The following is an 11055-nucleotide window of genomic DNA, read 5'->3' on the forward strand; positions in this document are numbered from 1 at the left end:
CCACAGCCTTCCCTTCCCCCAACTTCCTCAGAACTAACATCCACTCCAGGTTCCCTTATTTCCTCTCCTTAACCCTCGGCTCCAAAACCTCCACCTTCCTCTTTGGGGTCAGAGCCAAAGACCACTCCTGTCTCCCAAACTATTCCCAACCGTAATATCCTTTTGTACCTGACACTGCCTGATACTCAAATCTCACTCTTTCCCCAGCCAAACCCACTTCACACCGGGAAGGGACTGAGTTACAATGATAGAGCTCATCTCCTCTCTATGAGAGAGGTACCCTCTATGACAGATCTAGCCCAGATTAAGGAGAAATTAGGTCGCTACTCTGAGAATCACACCAAATTCATTGAAGTTTTTAAATCCCTTACCCTGTTTTGACCTATACTGGACAGACATGCACATCATTATTCCCACCTGTTGTACCCCAAATGAAAAGAAGTGAATCTGGGATTTGGTCATAGAAATAGGAGATGAGAAGGCCCTAGGTGGCACATAGGCAGGAATCCCTGGCACTACTGCTGTCCCAGGGCAAGATCCAGGATGGGACTATAGGAATGAAAGACATAGACAGTGTAGAGATCACATAATTGACTATTTCCTTGAGGCCATGCAGAAAGGGATTAGGAAGCAAGTAAATTATAACAAGTTTAAAGAGGTTACTCAAGGGAAAGAGGAGAATCCTGCTCTCTTCTTGTCCAGATTAGTAGAAGCCATGAAACAATATACAAATATCCACCCAGAGAGCAATGAGGGGGCAATTATCTTATGCCTCCATTTTATAGGACAGTCAGCTCCAGACATCAGGTGAAAACTGCAAAAACTGGATCTGGGACCCCAAATTCCAACAAACCAATTAATAGATGCTGCTTTTAAGGTTTTCTACAACAGGGACCAGGTGACAACAGAAGGACAAACCTGTGAGAAACTGTTCATAGCAGCCCTCACCTCCCTGACCCATGGGCAGAGACCAAGGGGCTCTTACTACATCTGTGGACCAAATGGGCATTGATTGCAGGATTGTCCTTCAAAGGGAAGACCGCCTTCAACTCCATGTCTAGCCTAGGGGCAACAAGGACATTGGAAACGCCAGTGTCCTTTCAGAAAGAGACCCCAGCGACCCAAGAGGTATCCTCCTATCCTCCAGTCTCTTGAAGATTCGAAATAGGGGTGCACTAGGGCCAGTTTACTCCTATTTTCCATCACTATGGCCAAACCCAGGGTTAATCTGGAGGTGGAAGGTAAGATGATTTGTGTTTCTCATAGACACGGGAGCCACTTATTCTGTCCATACTTCATAGGATGGTCCTACAATCCTTTCGCAGTACCAGGTAATTGAAATTGGGGGTAAGATACTTAGATGTAGGGAAACTGCACCCCTAGCCTGTGCCCATGAGGACAAATTATTCCAACATATATTTCTGATTATTCCTTCTTCACCAGGTCCCTTACTGGGCAGAGATATCATGAAAAAGCTACATTCCCAATTTTCCCTTATCTCAACTCTAACTTCCCAAGCCACTCCCTTGCTTTTGCAATTTCTTCAGAAACCTGGGAGAAAGTACCTTTTATTGTTTGGGATCAAGGCATACCGGAAGGAAGGAGCCATTCATGTGAATCCTGTAATGATATACCTGATTCCCCTTATCCACATAGAAAGCAATATCCCATTGCCCCAGAGTCTAGGAAAGGATTACAACCTCTCATTGATAAATTCCTAGCCCTTGGTCTCTTGGAGAATTGTTCTTCACCTTGCAATTCTCCTTCCAGTGAAAAAGCCCAATGGAGTTTGGAGTATGGTTCAAGACCTTAGACATATTAATGAAGCAATAATTTCTGTTCACCCCGTTGTCCCTAACCCAGTTACAATTCTAACTACTTCTAGGGTGAAAGCTCTCACTGGAGTCACTGAGATGCCATTAAAACTTCTGCAACCATCCCAGCCTGGACCCCTGGACCTTGCCTATGGCCAATACCTCTCTCTCCTGACAATAGGCAGGGACAGCTCTACAGCCATTCTCAGCTCTGAAGAAGCTACAGAAGACTGAGACCATTGCCCCTTTTCCCCTTAGATATTTGGAGAGGGGGGAGATGGCATGGCCATTATACTCCCTTAACCCAGGCAAACTGTAAACAGGGACCAAACGCCCCACCAAATGCCCGTTTACCACTCTAGAATCACATTCAAATCATGACACAACATCATGTCTTCACTGTTGTAAAGAGTATAAAAACCCCAGGACTGAAGCATTCTGGGAGCAACCCCCCAGGGTTGTTCCACTCAGGCTGTCTTGCTGGCCAAAATTCTACATTACTAATAAATCTCTCTTTTTACTTTTAAGCTGTTTCGGAGTCTTGCATTCTTGCAAAAGGTATCCTTCCCAAACCCAGGGGTTCACCATTATACCCCACAACAGCACCAGGTCCCAACTGCATCCTTAGCTGTACCACTCCCCTCCACCCCCTAATTTCCCATTCTCATTTTATCTACACCTCTCCACAAAGGAATTTCTCCAGAGGGTAATTAGACTTGTGTCTGGTGGGGTGGGGGTGGGGAGCCCCAGCAGTGGTTCAGGTATATCTGCCTTCCCTGGCCCTCTGGATTGGTAGGGAGCCCTGGAAACTGACCTGGGTTCTGTCCAACTGAATGGAGATTAGATTCCATTTTGCTTTTGCCCCAGGCTATCATTCCCCTACCCAGAACCCTTCCCCACCTTCCCTACAGGCTATCTAATTCTGTGCCATACCTGGAGGGCAGAGGCAGTGGAAAGTAGCCAGCAAGTCAAGACAGGTGCTGCCTGGATGACAGGGCTGAGATAGGCACTCATTATGGTCAGTCTCACATCTGGAGCCTGTGTAGCCTGGGGTGCAGAGGCAGTTGAAGGAGCCTGGAGTGTTGATGCAGGAGCCACCGTGCTCACAGGGACTAAAGCTCTGGTGGACTAAGAACAGAGAGTGGGATGTGTTTTAGGAGACAAGGAAGAACACATATAGAGATGTAGAGAAAGGCATGTTGATAGGGAATAGAAGAGGGAAGATGGAATATATCTGATAGGTAACCTTATGATATAGTGGAAAGTGCTGTAGTAGATAGCATACTGGACTGGGGTCAGGGGATCATAGTTCAAATTCCAGCTCTGTCATTTACTAACAAGGTGGTTGCAGTTAACTTAAGTCTTAGCTTCCTTGTCTATAAAAAAAGGGGAAGGATTGGACTGGATACATGATTCTGAACATCCTTCCAGTTCAGTCTATGATACTAATAATAACTTTGGTTGTTGGTACTTTTCAGCCATGTCTGATTCTTTGTGTAACAAATTTAGGGTTTTCCTGGCAAACAGACTGGAATGGTTTGCCATTTCTTCTGCAGCTCATTTTACAGATGAGGAAACTGAGGTAGAGTTAAGTGACTCATTCAAGGTCACTCAGCTAGTATGTGTCTGAGGCTGGATTTGAACTCAGAGAGATGAGTCTTCCTGACTCCAAGCCCAGTGCTCTATCCATTGGGCTGCTTAGCTGCAATAAGGGGTAGTTCTGGAAATTACTCTTCCTCTAGAAAGATCAGGAGAGATAAGAGACTCCCCCATCTGCTGGGATACAGAAGCCAGGAAGCAAGTGGGTCTGATGGTCCTGGAAGACCTGAATTCAAATATGACCTCGGACATTTACTCTATAAACCCAGAGCTCTATCCATTGTACCACCTAACTTAACATTTAACACTTAAGAGATTATAGCTGACTTGTCTAGAGTCCATTAGCTCCATATTCTTGGCTTCTGACTCCAGGGCACTTCCCATTATACCACATGGCCTATATAGTACATTTTTTTTTTTTTATGTAGGTCCATACCACAGGGTTGGACATCAGAAAACCAAGAGAGTACAGAGTAGAGATGTGATTGATGGCTTAACCTGGAACATTGGAAAAACTGAGGAAGTATAAGAAAGTATAAGTCCTATTCTCTACCCTTTCTTCTTCCCCCTGACTTTCACATTTCTTGTGTGGAAAACGGAGTGAGTAAGCTTAGTTGGAGGACTGAAGGCTCACCCATCTGACATTCATCTAGATCCTGATGACAGGTGGGCCCGGAGTAGCCAGGTTGGCATAGACAAAGTATGGCTCCTGAGATGGGGTTGGTACTGCATTGGGCTTGGGGGTGGCATGGCTGACTCAGACACATATCTTGTAGCTGGCACAGAAGACCTGGAGGAGAAAGAGAGAAGGAGGGAATAAACTGAGGTCTCTATATTGCCTTACATCTTCTCATGAGATTCTGTGTTTTCCTGCTTCTTCCTTGTCACACCCTATTTGTATCTTTTTTCCCATTTTTTTCCCCAAATGTCTTCTGCCTCCACATTCTGCCATATTCCCTCTTTCTTGTGATCTCCCTGTGACTCCTTGTTTAACTCATTTTCTTTTCCCCTAAATACACCATTCTTCCCAACTTCTCTATTTCTGTTGAAGAACCTGTTATTTTTCCAATCTCCTAGATTTATGATTAGGTATTTTTCTTGAGTCTTTACCTTCCCTTAATGGCTAAATCTGGCCATTCCTGCCTCCATGACATCTCTTGTATCCCATCCCTTCTGTTCACTCACATAGCTAACCACCTTAGTTTAGGCTCTTATCACCTCTTGCCTAGATTATTGTAACAGCCTCCTAATTGCTCTCCTTCCCTTAATTTCCCACTCTTGATCATCCTATACACTACTGCCAAAAATATTTTCCTTAAGTGCACATCTGTCATGTTACTTTTCTATTTAATTAATTTTGGTGATTCCCTCTTATCTCTAAGATTAAATGTAAGCTCTTCTGTTTAGTTTTTAAAACCCAAATGACCTGGTCCCACCTTATCTTTCCAGACTCATGGAACATTATCTTCTTTCTGCATTCTTCAATCTAGCCATATCAGCCTTTTCTCTCTTCTTTGCATATAACACTCCATTTCCCATCTCCATGCTTTTACACTGGCAGTCACCCTTACCTGAAATGTACTCCCTCCTTAACTCTGTCTAATAGAACCTCTCTTTTCCTTCAAAATCCAACTTAGGTCCCACCTTCTGCATGATGCCTTTCTTTATCTCCTTAGCAGCACATACCCTCCTTCTGAAACTTTTGTTGTTTAGTTTTTCAGTTGTGTCCATGGAGTTTTCTTGGTGAAGATATTAGAGTGGTTTGCCATTTTCTTTTCCAGTGTATCCTCATTTGTAAAATGAGGAACTGAGGTCAATAGGTGTTAAGTGACTCGTTTAGGGTCACATGTAAGCATCTTGTAAGCATCTTGAATCCAGATTTGAATTTAGGTTGTCTTGACTCCAGGCCTTGTGCTCTATCTACTGTCACCTAGCTATCCTCCCAAACTATCTTGTACTTAATTATGTTGTATCTTTTCCCTTTATAATTGTTCTGTACATACTTATATGCTGTTGTATGTTAGTCTTCCCCTTTAGGATCCAAGTTTTTTTGTAGGAATTGTTGCCTACTTATTCATTGTCTATATTTCTAGTACAGCATCTGATACATAAAAGATGCTTAGTTAACATTTGTTGTTGGATCAAATGATTTTTTCCATGTATATCCATACATGTTCACTTGTTCTAATGCCTTTAACCATTGCCTTCTGAAGTTTCTTCAGTGCCCCATTACAGTAAGCATGAAGTATCCACTATTTTCCAGGCGGTGTACCTCTCTTTTCTCCTGTGCTTCCCCCATATCCTCATATTTTTATGTCTATTGCAATGGGATGGAGGGAGGGAAGAAGAATTTACTAGTGTCTGCTATGTGCCTGGCATTGTGCTAATAATGACTTTATGAATATCTTATTTGTTCTCTAACATATCCCAGTGCTCCTTCCCCGACTCCTACAATGTCCCTTCAGCCTCTTACCTGTGAGACCTGGAGGGCAGAGGCACCTGAAGGAGCCCACTCTATCAATGCATGTAGACCCTTGGGCACAGGTGGCAGAAGCACAGTCATCCAGGTTCTCCTCACAGTTTGGACCTCCCCAGCCACTCACACACACACAATGGAAGCTGCCAGGTGTGTTCTGACAAGTGCCTCCATTCTGACATTGTGGGGAACTAGTGGTTCCACACTCATCTACATCCTCTGAACAGTCCCAACCTATGGAGAATAAAAATAGGGCTGTGGTATCCAATACCATGGTTTCTGAAAGTTAAAAGGAATGGAAGAAGTGGACACTTGGGTCCCAGATCTTAGGACTAGATACTTGGGTCATAGATCTTACTTACCCTATGACCACAATAACTTACCTGTCCAGGACTCAGGGCAGAGACAAGTATAGGTGTTGAATCCATCTTGGCAGGTTCCCCCATTCTGACATCTGTGTCCCATGCAATCATCTAGATTCACTTCGCATTCCCTGCCTGTGAAACCTACATAAGGATTATGGAGGTCATTTGGGTAATGGGAGTCTTTTTTTTTTTTTAAACCCTTAACTTCTGTATATTAGCTCCTTGGTGGAACAGTGGTAAGGGTGGGCAATGGGGGTCAAGTGACTTGCCCAGGGTCACACAGCTGGGAAGTGTTTGAGGTCGAATTTGAACCTAGGACCTCCCGTATAATGGGAGTCTTAAAGGAGAATGTCTTTGTGTTTTAATGGAAAGGACATAGAGGGAAAGGCTCTCATAAGTACTCACCTGGGAGGCAGAGGCAGAGGTGGAAAGTAGTGGATCCAGGAGCCAGTTGGCAGGTACCCCCATTTTGGCAGCCCCTTGCAGGGCAGGGTCCCATGTAGAATTCACACTGGGGCCCATCCTGTCCTGGGGGACAGAGGCACTTGTAGGAGCCCAGTGTATTGTGGCAAGTGGCACCTGTGGGGCAGAGCTCTGAATCCTTGAAGCACTCATTGACATCATGTTGGCAGCTATTGCCCTCAAATCCTTGGGGACAGTCACACAGAATCTGGGGATATGTAGCCAGACAGATTCCCCCATTGGCACAGGGGTTTGCTTTGCAGAAGTCTTGTTGCTGGCAGTGCTCACCTAAAGTTTGGGGGTAGGTGGAAAAAATTGAGAGAAGGGGAAAGAACACTCTGCATGAGTATATCCTATTCTTTCTGGAATGTAACAGACTGATTTATCTCACATTCACATTAATTTTTAGAACCATCATTGCTTAAATCTTGCCTTCCTATATTTATATGTATGTATGTATATCTCCATTTTATTACAATCATAAGTTCTATTCTACTTTGCCTGGTAATCATAATACTTTCTATCATATTTATCTGAGTTTTATCTATCACACTTTGTTCTATTTTAATCATATCTTGTTTGCGTTGTATCCCACTTGGAATACCTAGAATACCTTCTTGGAACCTGGGTTATAGTACACCCTGTTTATATATTATATATTATAATATCTTGCTTATCAAATATACTTTAAGATGTCAAGGATCTGCAGCTTCATGTATTAATCAATAAGCATTTATTCCACACCCACAACTATATATGAAAGGCACCAGTTCCTTTCCTCAAGGAACTCATTTTCTATCTATTAGTGTGAGGAGTCTTTCTATGGATGAAGATGACTGTCTCTCTGAAACTTAGCTGGTGGTTTTCTTCTTATGTAGTAGTAGTAGTAGTAGTAGTAGTAGTAGTAGTAGTAGTAGTAGTNNACTACTACTACTACTACTACTACTACTACTACTACTACTACTACTACTACTACTAGACTACTACTAGTACTACTAGTACTACTAGTTCTCATAATGGGGACAACTCAACCAATAGACAGTATTGCAGTACTGGAAATGAACCATCATAGACCAAACTGTTGCCCACCCAGACATAACACTGGTCCACAAAAAGAAGCAATATTTTAGTAGTCACAATACCAAATATTCACAATCTCTAACCTTATACAAAATGAAAAGCTTTTGAAAACTAGAGACCTAATAGAGTAAATCGAAATCACGTGGGAACAAAATAAGGATATTAAAGGTATATTTCATCCCTGTTGTTCCACCTACTCTTAGAGTTGTACCAAAGATACTTTCATTGTGCTTATAGATGCATTTTTGTTTTTCCTGAATGATCTGCTCTTTATATCCTTATGTTTTTATTATTTTTATTTATTGTTTTTATTTGAATTTATTTTGTTTTTTACTTATGTTTTTATTTAACTATAGAACTCCAATTATTGTATTCTTTTCTGCAGCAGTTTATACTCCACTAATAATAAAAGCATAATAGTAAGATAGTGACTTGTCCTAGTGCTAGTTGGACCCCATCAAAAAGATGAGAATGAAATGATGGCACAGTGAATAATGCACTGGATTTTGAGTCAGGAAGAACTGAGTTCAAGTTCAGCCTCAAATATTTACTGTGTGACCTTGGGCAAGTCATTTAATGACTATCTGCCTATTTCCTCATCTGTAAAATGGGAATAATAATAGTGCCTACTTCTTAGGGTGGTTGGGAGGATCAAACAAATATTTACAAAGCACTTTGTAAACCTTAAAATGTTATATAAACGTTAGCTATTATTATCGTTGTTGTTATGATGTTTTATTTATAGTCCATTAGACTCTTCTGCCTGTTGAAATCCTTCTTTCTTTCAAGGCTTCCATATGAGCTGTGAACCCCTCCATAAAACATTCTCTGAATCTCTGCAGATAGAAATGATTTATCTTGTCTCAGATTTCATATAAAACTTTGCTTTTAATTCTACTTTGCATTCTACTATTTATGAACATGTCCTAGTCTCTCATTGGATTGTAAGTTCCTTTAAGGCAGGCAGCTATTATATAGCATGTAGTAAATGCTCAATAATTATTTGTTAAACAAATGAAGTGTTTGCTGATCGAAGTATCAGGGAGCAAATGACATTGTCTTTGCCTTTGGGGAGGATCCCCTTTTACACTGCCAAGATTCTTATTACCTGTATTAAGCCATAGAAATATAGAGAAGGAAGGGAGGGGAAAATAGGAAGGTACTGGGAGTTAGAGGCAATAAGAGATAGTTCACTTCTCCCCTTCCTGGCACTATTCCATTACCAGTCCATCCAGACAGACAGTGACATCGAGGCTGGCCAGAGAGTAAGACATGGCAGCGGCCGTTATGGTAACAGGGATAGGACAAGCAGGGATCTTTGAGTTGGCACCATGATCCTCCAAAGCCAGGAGGACAGGAGCAGAAAAAACTGGGAACTTGGGAGGAGGAAGTGCCCTGGGAATTGAGGAACAGGGTTTCACAGCTGCCTCCATTCTGGCATGGCTTGGCACTCTGGCAGGGATCTGGAAACTGGCACCTGTCACCCAAGAAGCCTGGGGCGCACCTGAGAATAGTGAAGAGATGTAAGAGGAGATACTTCCAAACCCCCACTCTTTCTCTTCCTTCCATAAGTTCTCTTTCTCTCTTCTCCAATCTTGCCATTCTTTCTCATCCCATCTTTCTAATGCTTCCTTCCCATTTCCAGATCTTGCCTCTTTCCTCTTTTTGTTCCTCTTCTTCTTTCTTCTTATCCTTCCTATTTCTTCCCACCTATTTTAGTTTTTCTTCATCTCTTCCCCCTCTTTTCTACACTTGCTTCCTCTTCTACATCACCTTCCCCCCCTCCCCCTCATTTCCTTTTACCCAGCTCCAATAACCAATACTCACTGACAGGTTTCTTGATTCTGGGCCAAGCTCAGGCAGGTGCCCCCATTAGCACAGGGCTCTGGGAGGTTCTCACATGACAGCCCTAGGAATGAAGAGATAAGGGCTGGAATATTGGGGAAGGAGCCTGGACCCTTTCCATTCTAACTTCTGAGGACCTTTGCTTTTGAGTATGAGAAATATCTTCCCTGGGAACCCCTTTCATCTTTCAATCCCCATCCCTGCTAGGATAGTGAACTTTTTCCCTTCCCCCAGACTTATTTCCATGATCCCCCCCACTCCCCACCCTAATTCTGCAGCTCCCTAGAGCCTAGTCTTCCCTGTTCTGTCTCCCCACCCCCTTCCTGTTTATTCCCTGGTTTCCCAGTTCTGTGCCTCCAGGCCTGTCCCTCGAAGCAGATGACAGGGCTAGGGAGGGGGCCTGAGAGGGACCTGGGAGGTGAATGGTTGAGACACTGAAGGGATATCCTACCGGAAAGGCCCAGTGCTGAGCTAACCAGGGGTGGAAACAACAAGAATGGGCTAGGGGGACCTTGGATTTTCTGACTTTTGCATTCTCAACTCCTATCATCTTCCCTTCTCACCCTTGAAATTGTGTAGCTAGAGAGTCTTTGGGGGAAAGTTTCCATAGCTCCTCAAACTAGACTCTCTCCTTTCTCTGTTCTTCTTCTGGGAAGAGATGGGGTGAGGTTGGTGAGTGGTAGGGTGGTGGAATAAAAGGTTTAAGACCTTACCTTTGCAGTTCATATCCCCTGCTCACCGTCTCGTTTCCTCTACCGGTGCAAGACCAGCATCCCCTGTGGCCTCTTGTCAAACCCTCTAGTCGCCCAGGTGGTTCTCACTTATCTCCTGCAGCACCCTGCCCTGGCGCTCTCTTCCCTCCGCTCATTTCCCAGCCTTAATGGGGAGAGCTGCTCTCTGCTCCCATCCTTCCCCACATCCTTACCTCTGGTCAGTGGCAGGGAGCGAAGCAGCAGCAGCAGCAGCAGCAGCAGCATGGAAGGGTGCCGCATCTCTGACACTCCCCCAGGCTCCACACCCTCCTTGCTCCAGGAGGGGACCCCCCCAGAGCCTTTGGTTCGTTGTGGCAGGAGACTCTCTTCTGTTCCCACATCCCCTTCCTCCTCCTCCTCCTTCTCCTCCTTCTCAACCAGTTCAGGCTCCACGTCTGAACTGTTTCCTGAGACACACAATGTCCTGGACACCCTTGGGATGGGTGGGGGAGGGGGAAGGAGGGAGTTGGGAGCAGTGAACATGATGGGGGAAGAAGGGAGTGGCCTTATATCCCTGTAACCCCCTTGCCTTGGGCAGGGACCAGTGGGTTGTCCAGAGGGTAGTGGGCATGGCATTCAGATTGGGAGGGGAACAGAATGCTTGGGGGTGTTTTATGGAGCCTCCCCCACTCCCCAGGGAAATCACACATTTTTCCAGCTGC

At 44.0% G+C, this 11055-nt stretch overlaps 1 protein-coding gene across 1 annotated transcript in view; it reads right to left on the reverse strand.

Moving 5' to 3' along the window:
* Positions 1-10785, reverse strand: part of NOTCH4 (notch receptor 4) — a 37117-nt gene extending 26332 nt beyond the window's left edge. Inside the window, exons 1-8 of the mRNA XM_044673936.1 lie at positions 10567-10785; positions 9624-9705; positions 9020-9300; positions 6660-7004; positions 6273-6395; positions 5887-6123; positions 4048-4203; positions 2748-2942 (exon numbers count right to left, since the gene is read on the reverse strand). Of these exons, the coding sequence (XP_044529871.1) occupies positions 2748-2942; positions 4048-4203; positions 5887-6123; positions 6273-6395; positions 6660-7004; positions 9020-9300; positions 9624-9705; positions 10567-10633 (1486 nt within the window). The 5' untranslated portion in view covers positions 10634-10785. The remainder of the gene's footprint in view (positions 1-2747; positions 2943-4047; positions 4204-5886; positions 6124-6272; positions 6396-6659; positions 7005-9019; positions 9301-9623; positions 9706-10566) is intronic.
* Between the last annotated feature and the right edge of the window lie 270 nt (positions 10786-11055).

The sequence above is a fragment of the Gracilinanus agilis genome, chromosome 4 (genome assembly GCF_016433145.1).
Source record: "Gracilinanus agilis isolate LMUSP501 chromosome 4, AgileGrace, whole genome shotgun sequence".
Taxonomy (NCBI): Eukaryota; Metazoa; Chordata; class Mammalia; order Didelphimorphia; family Didelphidae; genus Gracilinanus; species Gracilinanus agilis.